This window comes from Marmota flaviventris, chromosome 8 (genome assembly GCF_047511675.1).
Source record: "Marmota flaviventris isolate mMarFla1 chromosome 8, mMarFla1.hap1, whole genome shotgun sequence".
Lineage (NCBI taxonomy): Eukaryota > Metazoa > Chordata > Mammalia > Rodentia > Sciuridae > Marmota > Marmota flaviventris.
Window position 1 is genome coordinate 110,081,586 of NC_092505.1, and position 19,565 is coordinate 110,101,150.

The 19,565-nt window shown below is 45.1% G+C and overlaps 2 protein-coding genes across 2 annotated transcripts in view; one reads left to right on the plus strand and one right to left on the minus strand.

Annotated features, from left to right (window-relative positions):
• Arhgef26 (Rho guanine nucleotide exchange factor 26) overlaps positions 1 to 10,136 on the plus strand; it is a 99,333-nt gene extending 89,197 nt beyond the window's left edge. Inside the window, exons 12-14 of the mRNA XM_027934045.2 lie at positions 6,115 to 6,182; positions 7,243 to 7,347; positions 8,068 to 10,136. Of these exons, the coding sequence (XP_027789846.2) occupies positions 6,115 to 6,182; positions 7,243 to 7,347; positions 8,068 to 8,210 (316 nt within the window). The 3' untranslated portion in view covers positions 8,211 to 10,136. The remainder of the gene's footprint in view (positions 1 to 6,114; positions 6,183 to 7,242; positions 7,348 to 8,067) is intronic.
• Positions 10,137 to 15,322: 5,186 nt separating this feature from the next.
• The window catches only part of Dhx36 (DEAH-box helicase 36), a 40,246-nt gene continuing 36,003 nt past the window's right edge, over positions 15,323 to 19,565 (minus strand). The window contains exons 24-25 of the mRNA XM_027933744.2: positions 19,229 to 19,381; positions 15,323 to 18,750 (exon numbers count right to left, since the gene is read on the minus strand). Coding sequence (XP_027789545.1) covers positions 18,565 to 18,750; positions 19,229 to 19,381 — 339 coding nt within the window. The 3' untranslated portion in view covers positions 15,323 to 18,564. The remainder of the gene's footprint in view (positions 18,751 to 19,228; positions 19,382 to 19,565) is intronic.

A 19,565-nucleotide genomic window follows, 5' to 3' on the forward strand; every position in this document is an offset into this window, starting at 1 on the left:
CATCTGTGAGCCCAGGGCTATGACTCATATTTGTAAGTTCTTTAATTACTAGCAAGAGAACATTCCAGAAGGGGCAGAGGTCTCCCTGGGTACAAAGGAGGGGAGCTGTCATTCTCCTCCCCTCCTCTACCCTCAATGGCAGTTGAGAAACAAATGCTTATAAGACACAAAAAAGGCTCTGATAGCGAAAGGAAATATATTACAGCCAAGATGTGCTTTTCTGGGGAAAAAAGGGGGGTGCTGTTTGAAAGCATAGGAAGTTGTATGTCATGATCAGACATCGGCAGGCCAGTTCTGCATCTTTCTTTTTTTCTAACTAATAACATAAAAACATGAGCATTGTCCATGCTCATGGGGCGCCACGTGGTGTTCACTGTGTGCATACATTGCAGAATGTTTCAGTCAGAGCAAGTGTACTTATCTCCTCACACATTTCCATTGCTTGTGGTCTGGGCTGCCTGGTTTTGAGCAGGAGGCTTGGTCTGGCTAGGAGTGCTCCATGTTTCCCAGCTTGTGAGGTGTGTGGATGCGCATGTGTGTTGGAGGGTTTCTGCCTCTGGGTCCGTCTTGATTAATACCATCTAGCAGCAACCTGGTGGAGAAGGCAAGGTTGGCAGTGCCCTGCTGGCTGGAGTGACAGCTGAACTCCAGGGTGGAGTGTTTACCCTTTGGCCTGATTCCATGGCCTGAAAAGGAATGGGATGCACAGCTCCCTATTTGCCTTTGAATAACTGTCCACGGGGGTGGGGGGTGGGGGGGTGCACCTGGGATGAGCAGGGGTGTGATCTCCACAGCCTGTCCTGTGGCTGTTTGCACAGGACAGCTGAGCCCCTTGAGAGGGTCAGCTGGGGCACAGTGCAGTGGCTTTGCTTATGTGAGCAGTGAAGGCACCATCACCAGGCTCGGCCAGCGCTTGGTAAGCGACAGGGTGTGCCAGGCGGCCCCCGCAGGCCCTGCTCTCTAGTAGGGCACTTAGCCTTACTGAGAAGCTGCCAACCAGCAGACATTTCCACGCCCCCGCACCAAGATTTCCCTTTCTCAGCTTCTTATCTGTGCTCCCATGGCTCACCTCCCTGTCTGCATCCACTTCTTTCCTTTCTCCCCTCCAGAAATATAGCCAGGCACAGTAATCCTAGCATCCTGGGAAGCTGAGGCAAGATCACAAGTTCAAGGCCAGCCTCAACAACTTAGACCTTGTTTTAAATGAAAAATGAAGGGGCTGGGGATATAGCTTAGTTGGTAGAATATACTTTATATACAACCACAGATATGAAAAACTATGCTCTATATGTGCACTATGAATTGTAATGCATTCTGCTGTCATATATAAAAAATATCAATAAAAAAAGGAAAACATAAGAAATGAGAAGGACTGAATATGTCTCTCAGTGGCAGAGCACTTGCTTAGTCCACATGAGGCCCTGGGTTTGATCCCCAGTACTGCCTAAAGCACCCCTTTAAAAAAAAAAAAAAAACGAGCCCCACTCTGTTCCCTAACGCACACGTCTGTAAATGTACCATTTGTGTGTTAGTCAGCTTTCCATTACTGTGACAAAACAACTGAGAAAAACAACTTAAAGGAGGAAGGTGTTTTGGCTCATGGTTTCAGAGCTTTGAGTCCATAGTAACTGACTGTGGTGAGGCAGAACTTCATGGCAGGGAGCAGGGGTGGCCAGGAAGAGAGAAAAAAAGAGCATGGGGCAGGATACAGTAACACTTCAAAGGCATGCCCCCAGCAAGGGCTCCTCCAGCTAGGGCCACCTCCCAGTTTCTCCCCATCCCAACAGCACCTGCCTCTGGGGGAATTCCAGCCCCAGATGTCACACCTTGGCCTGCTCTTAGCTACCCAGCCTGGAGATTTGGAACCATTTTTGATGCTTCTTTGCATAGTCAACTTCTGCCAGTCCTTCTATATGTGTTCACCTGGGAGTGTTCTTCCCAGGTCAGTTCATGGAGCTGTTGGCGCGTGAAGGAATGGACGAGGCCACCTTCACAGGTGGGGGCGGGGGGGGGGGGTTCTGCCACATTTTCCACCTCTTCCACCACCCGTTTCCCAGGCTCTTGTCTCCGACCTCCTGAGGCCTGCTGAACACTGTCGTAATCCGGTTGGGCTGCTCTCATACTCATCCCCAGTCTCACCTCCATTCTGCACCCCCCCTTTTGATCTGTATGTAGCAGGTTCCCAGTACATATTTTTGGAATTGACCCCAAATTAGCACACTTGGCTTTTCTGCCTCTAGGACAGGTAGGAGGGTGGCCACCTGTGGTCAGTCTGTGTGCTGACCTTTCTATTGTTGCTTAGCAGTCTTCCCCCAGTGCCACTTGTTCCTCTCCCTCAGCTGGGCTGTGGTGTGTGGGGCCAGGCCATGCATGCTGTTATGCCCTCTGTCCCCAGTCCTCAGTCTTTGTGCTGCTAATGAGACAGGAGTCTGGGGAGAAAAAACAACTCACCCTTCCTAGAAGGACAAAGGGAGCCTGTTTGCACTGTCCTGCCTTTTCCGGGGCTTTTCAGGAGGAATGTGGGAGTGGGAGCCCCTGTGTCTGCCTTCATTAAAAGGAAGCCCACTGGGCTGCCCTGGGTGGGGGCAGGGGGACAGGCGTGGACAGTGGCGTCCTTGGCTTCCTGCCTTTCCTGTGGTGGAAAGGATCTCACTGGGGTCCAGTGGATGCAGGGATGGGCACCCAGGACAGGCTCCAGAGGGACCCAGGCTTCCTTCAGCTGAGGTCTGTCGCCTCAACCCATGACCAGAGCTGATGCTTCAGGGGCTCTTTCACAGAGCACGGAGCCTGGCCAGGGTGGCTGGGCCTTCACCCTCCAACCCCGAGCCTGCTGATGAAGGGGTATTGTTCGCAGGGAGTCTTGTGAGCTTCCTGCTTCTGCTAATGACTTAATTAACAACAGGAAGCAACTCGGATGGAGTAAAGTTGTCAGTGCTCTGCCAGACACAGTCCTCTCCTTTGTCTTTTAAGAAGAAGCACAGAATGCACAAGACAGTTTATATGGAAGGTGTTCATTTTAGGGGGCAGTGTGTTTTCCTGGTCACATCCAGAGTGTCACACCAGGCTGCTCGTTCCCATCTGCTGGGAGGGAGCAAGGGTTTTTATCACTTACCAATAGGTAATTGACCCAGCCCAGGGTGACTGGTGGGAGTGATGCAGCACATCGAAGATCTCAGCCTACAACTCCTTTTGGTGGCTAGGGAGGCTCATTGGCTTGGGTGGGATTGTTTAAATGTGGTAAGGTGAGCCTGCCTCCGGTTCTGTGGGGTGTGTCTCTGGTGACTTGTTCACCTGGGAGTGTTCTTCCCAGGTCAGTTCACGGAGCTGTTGGCATGTGGAGGAATGGACGAGGCCACCTTCCCAGCTCCACTCCTCGTGCTCCAGAGGGCGTGTCCCTAGAGGCCTCTGTTGTAGACGTGTCCTAGGAAACCACAGCTCACCTACAAGCTGTGAGGACGAATGCAAGGAATAACTGACCAGCGCCGCTGTAGGAGGATGAAAGGGAGGCTGGGGTCAGCAGGGTCTCTGCAGAAGCCCTCGCCTAGGGTGGGACGTCCTTCTCCATCACTCCCCTGTGTCCTGGGCTCCTTCTGGGCAGTCCTGCCTCTGTCACTAGAACCCCTTCCAACCTCCCCAGTGCATCCTCCTGGCAGAGGCCTGTCTGCAGTCAGGCCTTGGCCTCTGCCTCTCCTGCCTTCGTGCAGTTCAGTTTATACCTGCTGCACTTCTTGGTCTGGCAGGGCTGGACAAGGTGCCTCTGTTGGTCACTCTGGAGTCAGAAGCTGGAGACAACACTTCACACAGGGCCGGGCTGGAAGGATCGTGCCGCCTGTCCTTAAAAGAGGCCCTTCTCCACTCGACCTCTCCCTCCCCTCGCACGTGCCTTGGGCAGAGGGCTCTGTCGCACACATTGGCACACATTGCGGGTGGAATTAGCATCCGTATGAGTTGTTTTCTCTTCCCCATATCAAGGGCTGTGACAAGCAGGAGACCCCATTTTGTTCCGCTGGCGCCCCCAGCCTGGCACAAGGCCTGTGCGCTCGGTGCATGTGGTGGAAGGAGGGATGGATGGGACGGAGCTGTGGCAGTTGGGATGGGATGGGCATCGGCATGGCTTCAAGGGGAAAGTCAGCTGGGCGTGCACTCAACAGCACATCCCTCGCCATCCTTGCAGTGTCCCTGGAGAAGCAGGTGCCTGTTGGCCAACTGTGGATGTGACATCTGAGGTGGCAGTGAGCAATCCACGCCTGCTCTTCTTGTCCTTGGAGTTTGGTCTCACAGCGAGCGGGTTGCCCTGTCTCAGATGCTGAACTTCCCCCTGTGGGGTGGGAGAGAGCTCCTGGGCGGGCTTTAAGGCCTGAGGAGTCCATGGCTCCGACAGCCTCCCCGAGGGGGAGGACTGACTGCCTGGGAGCTGTTTCAAGAAGCCGCTCCTTTCAGCAAGGGCAACAAGGAGCAAGACGTCTTGTTCTGTCCTGGGCCCTGGGAGGGGCTGCTGTGTCTAAGAGATGCCGTGGGCATCTAGGCAGCACGCCACACAGTGGATGGTTCCCTCTGGCCATCTGGGCCCGTGGCAGGCTGAGGCCACTGGACACAGGGCTGGGGCTGTGCGGGGTCTGGCTCATGTCGCTCCCAGGTTCTGTGGCCAGGCGGAGGAAGGAGGCAGTGGTCCTCTCAGGTAGGACCTTGTAGAACCACCCGGAAGCCCTTTGCCTACAGACAGAGGCCAGACTTTCCCAAGCTGGGTAGGCCATCATTGTCCGTAGAACGCCTGCGGATTACAGCTTCATACGCCAGCCTGGCAGAGCCCAGCCCGTTCCCTTTGAATTGAGCATCTGTCAGCGAGCGATGGTCCTTATGTGACCTCACAAGCACCTGCTGGGGATACCCCCTCTTGGATCCAGAGCAGGGTGCTCACCTAGGAGCGGGTACTCACCTCTCTAGGTGAGCAGTCAGAGCCAGGCCTGCTGACAGCGCAGTGTCGTGTTCTGCAGGGAGAAGAACGGGCTCTGCAGTAAGGAGCGGACGGTGATAGGTGTGACGGGCGCCTTGGTGCCCTAGGTGAGCTGCTTGCCTGCCACGGCAGGGGGATGCCCTTGGGGGAGTGAGGGTGGGTGGCAGTGTCAGGAGACTTAGAGGCAAGCAGGCAGTAATGTCAGAAAACGCCTTCCCATGCATGAGCATGAAGCAGTCAACCATGCGGCGGTCCCTTCCTAAGCAGGAAGACTGTCACCCTGGAGGTTGGCCCAGTTAGGGTTGCTCAGAACTTCCACCTGGCCAGCGCCTCCTTCTCCAGGCTCTTGGGAGGGTGTAGGGAACACTAGACGTCCCCTACGTTGGGATGTGGCCAGTGGTGCCTGCACTGACCCGTGGGTTTAGTGTGTGCTTCTTAAAGGGTGTTGAAGTGTGCATTTGTGTGGTTTAATTAGTTGTGATTTGAGGTTTTATTTTCAAAATACAAAGCTGGGGCTGATTGTTAGGGAGCAGGGCTCACTCACGGGGAACTTTCGGTGTCAGTTCATTGTTTTATTTCATGTAATTATAACTACATCCCGTATTTTAAAAAGTCTTAGGTGTTTTGTTTTTTTTTCCTTCTTTTCCTGTACTCATGAAATCCTTGTAGAGCATTGGAGAAGAGTCTAAATAGAGTCAAAGCCATTTTATTCCAGAAAGGGTCATACTTAGCTGCCCGTCCCGCTCACAACATACCATGTTGAGTGTCCACTCTTGTTTCCCTGGGATGGGGGTCGTGTGTGAGGGGAGGGAAGCTGTGGACAGGGCTTGACCTGGAAGTCATCAGGTCCTTGTGAAACATGAGGTTTACCTTTGGAGACACTGAACACCCTTTTAGGAGGGTGCTCCATGTCAGTAATGATGTCTTGGTGTCATCAGCCCTTTACTAAATGGCAGACTGTCACCTGAGAAATGCCATTTAGCCAACAAGAGCTGAACCATGAGGGACCTTTGATGATGAGATTTTCTGCCTATTTGGGACTGTGGCCCTTACATTGCTTGTTTTGAAGGCCAGCCTCCCTTTTCTGGATGGGCGTGGCGGGGTGTCTGGAGCTCTGGCCATCTGCCTAGCGCCCTAACCCTCACTGTCTGCCTGTTCAGGAGTGAGCGGGCCCGCTGGATCACCGCCCTGGGACACAGCAGCGGGAAGCAGCCTCCAGACCGAACCTGTAAGTCCCTGAGGTAGCCTTCTGGGAGTGGGAGTGGCTGCCCTTTGCTGGACGCTGGGCCATGGGTGGTCTCCACCCCGACCTCTTGCTTCCCTCCTTCCCCGGGTGTCCTTCCTGAGCCTGTTCAGTCATCTGCAAGTCAAGAACATCATTTATGTTCCACATGGTTCCTGGGAGGGTGGAGGTGAACCCCCTGCTTGAACTGGCTGTAGTGAATGGGCATGTCCCAAGTTTAGTCATCTCCATAGCAACAGTTGGGATCCAAGCAGGAAGTTTTCAACCTAAAGATTCCTTTTGACCTCTGTTACATGGTAAAGTTAAGAACATGTGCTTTTTTTTTCCAGAGAACTAGGGGCCACTGCCGTAAAGGGTGGTGTCCTGTGCTTATTTTTAGCTCCTTAACTTTGGCATTAGGGATGATTCTGTTTGAAAGAGGGTCAAATCCAAAGAATTAGGTCATCAAAACAGGTTAGCCTGGAGCATCAAAAAATCAGCTTTTGGACAGAGTCAAAGCCTGATGGATCAGCCTTAAGTCAGATTTCATATTTGCAAGTGAAGGAAGAAGCCCTATCACCCAGCAGCGCATAGCTGGGGTGTGGTTTTGTGTCATGCATCAGCATGGGGGAAGGAAACCTGGTAACATCCCCTATGCCTCTGGTTGGCGCTCTTATGATTCCTAGAGGTTGTCGCTTTCACGCGCTACTCCTGGTGGGATGGGGACACACTCTGGATGAGCCAGAGCACTGGGAGCTGCTGACTTGACCGTCAGTTGCATGGCTGTGGCATGTCACCTAATCTCTCGCCTCAGTTTACACAGGGCACAGTGGCCATTTTCTGCTCGTGTATGACATGATAGCGACTCCTGCTCCAGGGGACGAGGTTCTCAGGCAGCACAGGTGCTCTGGAGTCTGAGCTTCTGCAGTTCCTGAGCAGGACAGAGCTTCTGCTTCCCAGCTCTGTTCCTTAGGGCCACCCGGAACTGGTGAAGGCTCGGTCTAGTCTGTATCTGCAGCTTGCTGCTGCTCTGCCATTGCAAGCTCAGTGTGTCCTTTCCCCCCAGCACTGACCCAGGTGGAAGTCATCAGGTCCTTCACAGCCAAGCAGCCAGATGAGCTTTCCCTGCAGGTGGCCGATGTGGTCCTCATCTATCAGCGCGTGGGTGATGGTGAGTGGGGCGTTCCTGGGCACCTGGGCACTGGTACAGACGAGGAGCCTTATCTAGCCGCGTGGCAAACCCCAGCACGGGAATGAGCCCCGGCTGCCACCTGGCTCCAAGGCTGCCGCTGCCTCCTCCCCATTCTTATTCCTTCTCTCTCCTGAGATTTCATTTCCTGCATTGGAAGCTTCTCAGGCCCTAAAGATGACAGGTGTTTGGGGACACTAATGCATTTGAAAGCTTTTACCAAAGTTTTTATGTAGCTTCTGAAAGGTCTCTTGAGCTACCTGCCGCCCCTCTAGCTACAGCTGATCAATTATCCACACATTTGCTTTTGAATTGGGACACAGGCACGAGAAGTTTGCTTTCCTTCCCATCCCCAGCGACCTAGTTCTCTCCAAAGGGTCTTCCTTACCTTCAAAAGAACCAACTCCCCAGCCCCCGTCTCTCCCCCTTGTGCTGTTCTTTCCCAAAGCACCCCCTGCCCTAGCACCGCCCAAGTTCTCAGACTCCCTGGACCTCCTTACCTCCAGGGCTCTGCTCACATCCTGTCCAGCAGTGCCATTCATCCTGTCCTGAAACCTTTCCTTCTCTCTCACCTCTGCCTACACACCTTCATGACCAGGGCTCCCACCTGCAGCCAGACCCTGCTTGAACCTGAATGGTCGCCCATCCTCCTCAGACCACCCCCTGCGTCTGGCTGGGTGCAGACTCTCTTCTTCCTTGCAGGCTGGTATGAGGGGGAACGGCTTCGAGATGGAGAAAGAGGCTGGTTCCCTATGGAATGTGCCAAGGAGATAACATGTCAGACGACCATTGACAAGAACGTGGAGAGGATGGGCCGTCTGCTGGGACTGGAGACCAACGTGTAGCCTCTGGATGGCCTTCTGTTACTGCGAGATTTGCACGTCGGGATGTGGGGCTGGTTGGTTCTGTGCCAGTTTCACTGTTAATTTTATCACAGCCTGTTTAATTAAAAGAATGAAAACCGTCGCCTTTAAGCTTGCCAAGTTGCTCTGCTCTCTCAGGAGAACAGCTTCCTGGCAGAGTTGGTCCAGGAAGCTGGGTTTCTACCTGCAGTCCCTGGCACAGCTCTCTGGGCACACAGAGCAGGCCCCTGGGGCTCCCGTGGACTCCGCTCTAGCCCCACTGCATTCTGGTATGAAGAAGTCAGGGACGTGAGATGCTGGCCTCTGGCCTAAGAATGTAGCCACGCTCCATTCAGCATCTCCTTCACGGGGCTTTTCCAGGATTAGCGGTTTTGTCTTTAAGGAATGCCCACTTTTGTAAATAATTTTCCCTGCCTCGAGTTCATTTCAGAAAAAACCTGGGGTTTCAGAAAGTAAGCTGTTGTGTTTTCTAAACCTCTTCCTCCAAAAAAGGGAAATTGACACTTGAAGTGTTGCCACTGTTTTCCTCACTACAAGGGAAGTGAGGAAGCTCCCGTAGGAAGTTTTTGGTAATCCATTTCATTCACTGTTGGTCCTCGAAAAGTACAGTTTAATAAAGCTAAGTTACTTGGCGTAACATAGAATTTACATGGTTCACATGTGAGGAAAATCGTAAACACAGGACAGGGATCCTGCTTTTTTTCATGTTGCCCAAAGAGCTATAAAAAAAACTGACCTAAGGCTGCTTAGCCTTCAATGATGCGTGGACTGTTCCCACCTGTTTCCGGGTAGGAAATTGGCTGGAACGTGCTTTAGCCGTCTCCAGGAAGAGAAGTAAAGCCTTGGAGGTATCCGGAAGCTGGCGTGACACTTACTTGAATGGTTCTGACCTTTGCACCAGTAGCCTTGCTTGCTGGGCTTGCAGTCTCTCTGAACCATGAGTTTCTGCAAACTTACTTTCTTTCACTAGTGCAAGGAGAGACAAAGGTCATTTAAGTGCCATTTTGTCAAAAGGGAGCAAGGGTTTGGAAAACTGGGATGTGAGATGGGAGGGGAGAAATGATTTTTACTGGCAGCTCCATTTCCCTTTCTATTCCATTTTCTTCAACAAAGGGATGAAATCTGGCAAAGTAGATATTGCTGGAAGACCGAGACCTGTGTCTGATGTGTCCCAGATGCTGTCTGCTGACCAGTCACTCAAACTGTAAGGCCCCAGTAGGTGTGTGTGGCTCACAGGCCCTCCCTTCTGGGCAGTAAACCAGGGTGGACACCCTTGAGTTGTTCGTCACCTGTGCATACTTTCTGGTTCTAAGACATTCCAGATCCCAGTTCCTTGAGGCTGATCAGTCTGTGAATGAGGCAAGAGCAGCCCACAGCAGGCTCAGTCCTGGGCTCACAGAGGAAGCCACTCCTCTTTAATGACATCACAGACTTTTCAGAGGAGAGGGAATGAGTGGAAGTAGCTAGTGTCACCTTTTCTTTAGGAAGGAAGGTAATTTTGTTGCTTACAAGGGGATCGTTTTGCATTATCTTTGCTAATATTGAGTTGAAGCTAAAAAGCAACTGCATGAATCCTGTGAATTAATTTATAAGTGGAAACGTTGAGCAGTTTTGGAAATGTGTGCATTTTATAAATCAAAGCAGGAGCTTAGTAGTGTTAGGGAAGGGGTGGCTGTGTGGCAGATATTTGACTCATTCACAACAGGGTTTCCTTTCAACCGTGAATTGTTTTTCATGTGACACAGTATTTTTTCTCCAACCCAGTTCAGTTTCTTTGAATACCTTCTCTGAATTGTACAGTGACCATTCATGGAAAACAAAAATGTCGCTTTTGTTCCAGTCAGTTGAGACTGCTTGTACACATTCAACAGAATTTGTGAATTTATATAAAGATTTTGGATAGACCTGTCCTCTTGTGCTGGTGTGACTTCATTCAGTTCTGTAGCTAAGCTGGTGGTTTTCTGTGGCTAACACTGTAGGGACGCATCTGTTTTCTGTGGGCACATCCTGGCATCAGGTGCCCTAGAAGACTGGAGCATTTTTTTGAGTTGGGTCATGTGCTGTTGACACAAAACTGCAGGACTGAGTAGCTCATCTCCATAGCACCTGGGTCCTCTTGCCTCCGGAGATTCATCTTGGCCACCCGGCATCTGATCCTTTGTTTTGCCATCCTGTCCATCTTGGTGAAGGCAAATGGAATCCTCCTTTATTTTCTGTTGCCACATAATGAATTACCACAATCTCCATCAGGTAAAGCAATCTCCACTGGCATCTCGCAGTCCTGTGGTCAGGACAGCACTGCCTCTCAGTTCCCAGTTCCCAAGGCTGAAATAAAAGTGTTGGCTGACTACTTCCTCATCTTGACACTCAGTGTCTTCAGTCAAGCACACTGCTGTCACAGAAGAATTCCTTCCTTGGGTTTGTAGACCTGAGGTCCCTATTTCTATGCTAGCCATCTGGGGCTACCTGCAGGGAGCTCCTAAGGCCACCCCTATTCCTCCCCACGTGGCTCCTCCCATCTCCAAGGCGTGATGCTTCTCACACTTGGCATCTCTATGCCTACAAAGGGAGAAGACTGTCTTTAAAGAGCTCACATAATTAGGTTGGGCTAGAGGAATAACTTCCTCAATGATTAACACTAGATGCAATTTCAGCGGGCATCATCTTTTCAAGCACACGAGATAGTCACACTAGGCTGTTTCCTTGGCCACAAGGCAAGTTTCAACAATTTTTAAAGGACTGATTGTATAAAGAGTTCTTTGACTGCAATAAAATCATGTTAGAAATCAGCAACAAAAATATCATTCGCTTGAAACTTAGACCTAAATGGAAAATGCAAGACCATAAATCCATAAAAGATGAGACAGGAGAAAACCTAGGTGACCTTGGTTTTGGCAATACATAACACCACCAAAAGCACAATCCAAGAAAGAAAAAGCTCGTGTTAACGGAATAAAAAGACAAGCCCCAGAGAGGGAAGAAATCTTTGTAAATCATAATTGATAAAAGGTTTTCCTCCAAGACATAAGAACTCTTGAAACTCAACAATCAGAAATCAGCTAGATATTTACATAATAGGAAAATAACTGCATCATCAGATATACAGGTAGCAAGTAAGCATATGGAAAGATGCACACCATCAAGCCAGGGAACTGCAAATTAAAACAAGAGACCCCTTTAGATATGGTAAGATAGCTAAAATGTTAGTGCTTAATCCCCATCTGTTTTCTTCTCTCTACTGGAGATGGAACCCAGGGTCTCCTGCTGCTCTACCACTGAGCTATACTACACCCCCCACCCATTTTTTTTTTTTTTTTAAAACAGTGTCTCGCTAAATCACCCACACTGACCTCAAACTTGCCATTCTCCTGCTTCAGCCTCCTGAGTAGCTGAGCTTATAAAGGTGCCCCCCCTGTGCCTGGATATTAGGATATGAAGTAGCAGGAACTCTTATTCACTACTGATTGGAATGCAAAAGCCACTTGGAAAGACAGTTTAGCAGTTTCTTATAGAATTAAACACTCCTACCACCATATGATCCAACAATCACACTCAGTTACCCAATTGCCCGAACTTGGAAGCAAGCAAGACATCCTTCAATAGTGGAAGGATAAGCTGGTACCTCCATATAATGGAATATTAATCAGTAGTAAAAGGAATTAGGCCTAAAAAGACAGGAGGAAATGCGGATTGCTCAGTGAGAGAAGTTGATCAGAAAAACTGCACACTATGATCCCGAATACATAGCATCTGGGAAAGGCAGACTACAGGTAATGCTTGTGGGTGGCTCCGGGAGGAAAGGAGGAACAGGAGGAGGACTGCCACAGCAAGTATAGCAATGGTGGATGCACGCCAGTGTACACTCCCCAAAGTGTGCAACAAATGGTGATCTCTGAACTGTGCACTTTAATAATAAAGTATTAATATTGGTTCATCAATTATAAAATACTGCATAACAATGTAAGGTGTTAATAATGTAAAGTGGCCGCGAAGGTTCTATGGAAACTAGGTATTTTCTGCTCTAGATGGCTTAAAGTGAAATTATATCTTCTGACATGGATCTCAATGTATATAAAGGAAATATTTAAGAAAACTAAATTATGGGGAAAAAAAAAAAGGTAAATGTGCCTAAATGGTGGCAAGGTTCTCAGACTTCACTTGAAGTCTAGTGGGCTACAATACTGTAATCTATACAGCAGTGGCAACTAGAACACACCAACCAGGGCAGGGAATATTACAGTTTCCAGGTAAACCACAGGAAGGTGGGAAAGGGAAACAGGAATAAAAAAGGGGCAAACAGGAAATGAAAACAAGACGGCAGACTTCAGTCTGCCATGCGTCAAGGAACACAAAATTTGAGTTCTCTGATACTTTGGCAGACAGTGACTGAGATTTTTAAAATGACCTAACTATATGCTACCTGAAATACATTTAAATACAATTACATGGGTAAATTTAAAGTTAATGAAAAGAAAAACATATCCAGCAAATACCAATTTAAAAGAAAAAGCTTAGAGTGGTTTTATTATTAGCAGATGAACTTCAATTTGCCAAGGACAGAGGAACACTGCTTAACGATAAAGGGTCAATATACCAAAAAGATATAATGATCTTAAATGGGCATGTACCTGATAAGAGATGCAAAATACATGAAGTAAAAACTAACAGAACTAAAAGAAAAATACAAATGCAGAACACCTAGGAATAGGGTCTAACGTTTACAGCACACTCTACCCAACAACAGGTTCCTCATTCTTTGCATGTAGCTAAGGAACATTTACTGAGGTACATCGTATTCTGAGTCATAAAACAAAACATTGAAAGAAACTGAAATCACACATAGAATATTCTTTGACCAAAATGGAACCAAGCTACAAGTTAATAACAGAAACAAAAAAGGAAAATCCCCAAACACCTGGAATTTTTAAAAAAGTACATTCCTAAAAAAATCTCTGGACCAAAGACTAAAATATTGAAAAGAGAAATTAAAAATATACATTGGATAACATGAAAATACAACATATCAAAACATGTAGAGTGCTAGAACAATTATTTGAGTAGTATTATTCGAGTATTATTAGAGTTACACAAAATACTGTAGCAAATAAGAAACTAAACTCCATCTCAAGAAATAAAGCACAAAATAAACTTACAAAGTTGAAAAGTAAAGTGCAGAAATCAATAAAATTGAAGACAGAAAACCAGAAAAAAATAAATGAAATAGACAGTTTTTTGAAAAGATGATTTTCATAGGCACAACTTCCAGCGAGATTGACAGAAAAGACAGAAGATGAGTGGAGAATGAAGGCGTCCCTACCCTTACAGTCCCACAAACATTAAAAGGACAAGAGAGGGATACTACAAACAACTTGACACAAATTCAACAAACTACATAAATGGACCAATTCACTAATAACCAGACTATTAAAACACTGATAGTTTAGTTACTAAACAAATTTAATGTGTAAATTTTTTAATTTCCTAAAAAGAAATCTCCAGGTGCAAATGGTTTTGTTTTGTACTAAACATTTAAAAAAGAATTAACACCAATTCTACATAATCTCCTAGAAAAAACAGGAGAAAGGCAACACTTTCTAATTCATTTTAGGAGCCAGCTCTGCCCTACTTGGAAAAACTTTAGACTGGCAGCTCTCATGAACCAGAGGCAAAACCTTCAGCAAAATATCACCAAACCATAGTCAGTAACATCTGTAAACAATTACACACTGCAGCCACGTGGATTCTGGGAATGCAAGTCTCCCTCAGTATCTGTAGAGCAATCGGGGAGAGCCACCTGACTGCTTTTCAGATACTGACAAGCTCAAGAAAAAAACCATATGGCTACACAAACTGATGAAGAAAAAAAATTACTTAGGAAAAAATCCAGGTTCAAAGTCATCTTTGATATTTAATTTTATGCTGTTTATTTGGTCATTATGAATGCAGGTGTGTCAAGAGAGGACAGACATATTTTATTCCAGTTTGAAAAATTGATTTAAAATGTAAAAATACTTAAAAGTTGGCCTCCACTTGTATTCAGTTTAGATACTACAAAAACATTAAGTCTATTCCACCTTTCCCTTAAAATCAGAAGGAAAAAATGTCCAATAACTGTCTATTTTTCTTGAAAAGAGAAATGACTCTTGAAAGAAAACGGGTGACTATAAACCATGGGAAAGACCAATCACTGAAATAATGAAAAGAAATATAGAGAGGCCGGGGTCCACTCCTCCACCAGCAGGGCAGACACCTGCCAGACCTCTGGCACAGTATAAATACTGCTCCTGTCCTGCAATAAACGGCTCCCACTCCTGCTGTATCAACGTACACAAGTTGTGCATCACCCCCCCCCCCCCCCCAGTTATTTTGCTGCAGCAGGACTGCGGCACACACACTTCCACCACTTGTCTCGTCCCTGGCCCGCCCTTCACTTTGTGGTGAATATGCACCATCTTGCCATCATGACTGCCTTTCCATCTGGGACTTCATGTCATGGCTTACCTATGAGCTGTAGCAGCCAACTGAATAGTAGCACAACTGGACATTTTAAATGTCAAGGAACACGAATAACTTCCTGTATATCTAAAGTAAATAAACTTCTCTCCCCTACTCAGACATACTGTTCAGCTCCCAACCATTCAATGTGAGGTACAAAATCAAAACACACAGGATGTAAGACAATTAACAAAAACAACAAGCAAGCTCATGAAAAAATGCCCATCATTAATCATAGAAGCAAAAATGATAACATGAAACAGGACTACAACATGAAATAGGACTACACATCCACTAAAAGTGAGTATTAAACAACCAAAAACCAACTAAAAATTCCAAGTACTGGCAAGAATATGAAACACCTGGAACCCCACACATTGTTGTTAGGAATACAAGACAGGCATGTAATTCATTAATTATGGCAAAAGCCTTAGATATGCTGAAACCAGTGAATTATAAGTTATTCTCTATTTTTAAGGCATTTTAAAAACAGTTACTTCTGAGAAACTCGGCTGTTTCTTATGAATACACTTACCATGACACTACATTCTTAATCCTAGGTATTTAAACAAGAGAAGCAAAAACATAACCACACAGACTGTATGCACACATTCATAACAGCTTTATTCATAATAGCAGAAACACTGAAAATAAGTCAAATGTCCACCAACTGGTAAACAAATACTGTCATAATGATAAAGTGCAATAGTGAACAAAAGAACTAACACATGCGCCAACACGGCTTATCTCAGAAGCTCTGCAGTACATTAAGAGAAAGAAGCTGGACACCAAAGACTATATACATGATTCCATTTATTGGAGATTCTAGAAAAGGAAAAACTGATGACAAAAAAGCATATGAATGGAGGCCAGGGAGAAGTGGGGAAGGGGAACTGCCTGCAAAGAATGAGGAAATATTTAGGCGATGTAAATATTCAGTATCAAGACTGTAGTGGCATTAATTACACAACTTTATACAGGTGACAAATTCACTGACTTATACACTTAAACCGATTAAGTTCATTGTATACAAATACTTCAAAGTTTAAAAAAAGTATGGAAATATATCATAACATAACAAATGGTAACATGATTTAATTTCTATGTTGAATTTCCAAAGATTCTGTAGTGAGGATGGATTTTTTTAAAAAAATCAGAATAAAAATGCCATTTAAAAACAATTAACATTATCACAAGTACATGATTATACAACATAATCAGAGTTGTTTAAAACTAAATATAAACTCAGAGCTAAGAATGGAGGGAAATCTACTATTTATTTACTCTGGATGAGGGGGTACTAAAATCCCTTCTAAAATTTTTCTACAATTAATAACTAGTAGGGGTGGACTTTTGTTTTAAAAATGCAGTAAAAATAGAGAATAGCTTGTAATTAACTGATATCAACTTATCCTGAGTTTTTGCCATAATTAATAATTAAGCAGGTGTTATATGCTTTCTTTGTGTGCTTTTTAAACCTTATACAGTGGTTATTTCTTCCATGTTTTCGCCATATATGGCTGTTTCACTGTTAATTTTTCAAGTTATTCTCTATACTGTTCAGAATGGTAAGACATTTGATTTCTTAACTTAATGTCTTTATTCTTTCAAAATCTCTACACAGCAAATATAGAACTTATTTTCCATGAAGCAATGCCCTATTCTGTAAACAAAAGAAACAACATTAGGTAGCACCTTCAATAAGATTTCCAACTGCATCAGAAACAAGAAATAAACTAGAGGTAACAGTAACTGCTTTAATTTCTGTGAATCCCTCACCTATTAATTCTTCCTCAGCAGTTCTCCCATTCACAGGAAGACTAAATACCAGTTTGCAAAGATGGAATCAACTAATAATTTTTTTAAACAGAATCTTTAAATCCTGTCTTCCAAGACCATTTGGTCAATTAAACTGTATGAGGGAAAAAATCCCTACAAATAATAAACACTCTTCTAGAGCAAACAGGACTCGATGGTCACCTTGACTTTATGGGCAAAACTAATATGTACAATATTGTGACATAACTCAGTCCAGATACTCACTGTGGGAGACCAGCTGAGAGAATGGACTGAGGAGGCACAGCACATGTGACCCCTTGGTAGGCAATAATGGGTGACACACATTCCCAGAGATGGGAGTAGGAACTAAACCAGTGCCATTAACAGAACACCATACCATCATCAATACATCCCATCACCAAGGATACATTTACTCCTTTGGTTTCCTTGCAATTTATTGGAAGGCACAATGAAATCTGTATTCTTTAGGGTATAGCAGGATGCTCTCTCTGCATTTTTTAAATACCTTCAGACATAAGGGTCAAAACTGTTACATCACAATAAACAGAAGGAGACCACAGCTCAATGACACTGTTTCAGTTAATATGCTTTCTGCCAAGTTAAAAATACTTTGCTAAAAGGGGCTTTAAAAAAAAATGAGACTTATTCTATTAACATAAATCCATGTGTAGGCAGTTCTAGAATCACTTAAGTTCTGCAGCTCACCCAGCATGATCAAGGACTTTGATGTCCCCTTTCCACCCTCAGCCAACCTCAGAATATGGCTGTGTCCCCTTTCTGATCCTAAGTTGGCTACAGCAGTTCCCAGTATCAGATTATGACAAGACAATGTCCAAAGAAAGAGAGCAGAGTTTTCTCTTTTATGTCAATTAGCAAGAAAAATCTTTCTCAGACACCCCGTTGCAGATCACTTCTTAGTTGCTATTGCCATGGACAGACTCATGTACACACCTTACAAATGACTTATAAAGGGAGTAAGATCACACACAATTGGCTCAGAACAACCTAATTCACTCTTGGGGAAGAGTTCAACATCCAAGGGCCCAAGGCCCCACAGGGATGGGGATACTTTTGACAAGAAAGCAAGAAGGGAGGGACAGAATGGCTATTGGAAAACAACCAACAATTGTTGTCAAAATCTGACAGGGCTGAAAACACACATTACCTGTCCTCACACTAGCTTCCATTGGCTAAGAAAGTAAAGCATGTGTTAAAAAAAAAAAAAGAAACCATACATTTAAAAAAATATTTCATGGATAAATAAGACTCAGTGAGGATATAGTATGTACCAGACACTAGTCTATGTGATTAACAGTATCAACATATTGTAGCCTCACAATTTACCTATATTTAAGAAAACAGAAAAGCCAAGTAACTTGCCTAAGACATCTAGTTAACTGACAGCTGAGATTGGAACTTGGTTAATCAGGGTGCAGACCCATGCTCTCTAATGCTGCCACATCATGCTGTACCAGGCATGAAGAGGAGGACCTGTATATTAGAAATAGCATAAACACCAAAGAAACCAAGGGAGGGTGGAGATGTAGAAACCAAGCGAAGAAGTTAGCTGAGACTTTACATATTGTACATTTTATTAAATACTGGGCTTTAGTACAACAAATTTACTTCTGTTTTAAGTTTCATTTTTTTTTAAATGTGGCTGTGTTCAAATTCTTACCTGACCCTGCTTTCTGGCTAACCATTCATTTTTACTGGTTCTGCACTTAATTATGAACAGAAAATTAATTTTTTATAACAGAACAAAGGAATTTCTTATGGTACAAGACTCAGAGGAATAGTTCCAAAGAGTGGGCATGACCCAAAAGACTGTGATCAGAGAACATATTGCTTTTTATGGCATATTTAGAATAGCTACAGATAACATCATCAAGTCATGCACATTAAATCTTTACTACTCACTAAAGGCTTCTACCTTACAAATGAAAATTGGTCATGTCCCAGAGTTTGGCATTTAGCCAGAAGTTAAACCATGAGGAAAATGGTTGTCAAACTGGCTTTTCAGATCACCACAGAAAAGTTGTCAGCTGTAATATCCATCCTGGAAGCGTGGTGGAAAGTTCCTGGGAGTTGCCTTTTCCTGTGTTTTGATTAAGTCTGTAATAGCTGACAGGACAGCACAGTCTCTGGATTTCGTGTCCTTCCAGTCTACAGGATGAGGGCTTTCAATCTTCTCTTGTAGAAGGATATCCAGCTCCTTTCTTAATTCCTAAGTTTAAAAAAATTATATGTATTCAACGAAGGCAAGGTATATTATCCAACAATGTAATAGATAAAAATGACTTTAGTTCATACAAAGAGATTCACAAGCTATTACACACAAAAAAACATGAAATATTCAGTGAAGAACAAAGCGTGGTTAAAAAGTTCCAGATTTCATCAGACTGAGCCATTTTGAAGTTGGTCTGTTACTACCTCAAAAAACAACTTGAAGGGCTGGGGATTTAGCTCACTTGGTAGAGTGCTTGCCTAGCACACACAAGGCCCTGGGTTCAATCTACAGCACCACCAAAAACAAAACAAAAAAAACCACAACTACTTAGAAAAACTGTGGATCAGTTTCTCAACACTATATGCTCTGCTGAAATCAAGCAAAAATCTTTACTGTATAACATATGAAACAAAACCACCAGATCACCTGCTGACTGGCACAGACATCTAAAGACAATCACATAGAGATCAGTCACCTTAACGAGATGGGCAATTCTTGCTGGAGATTGAAACACGATCCATTCATCTACAGCAATGGTTTCCTGGTCATTATCCTTCTGGATGGAAATATCACCTCCAAAGAACAAGAGACAGTATGGGGAAACTTCTGTGCAGTCATACAAGTATATCTGTAATGAGAATTAAAGTTAATCAGTGTATTTAGGAGTCTGAAAGGATGATTACCAGGCTAATTTGATAACATCATCAATACTGCTCTTATTCATGATCGCCTTCTAAAGTATTTACATATTTGCAATGCTGTGGTTCAAACCCAGGAAAGCCTTCGCCTCCTTATATATCAGGTAAATGGTA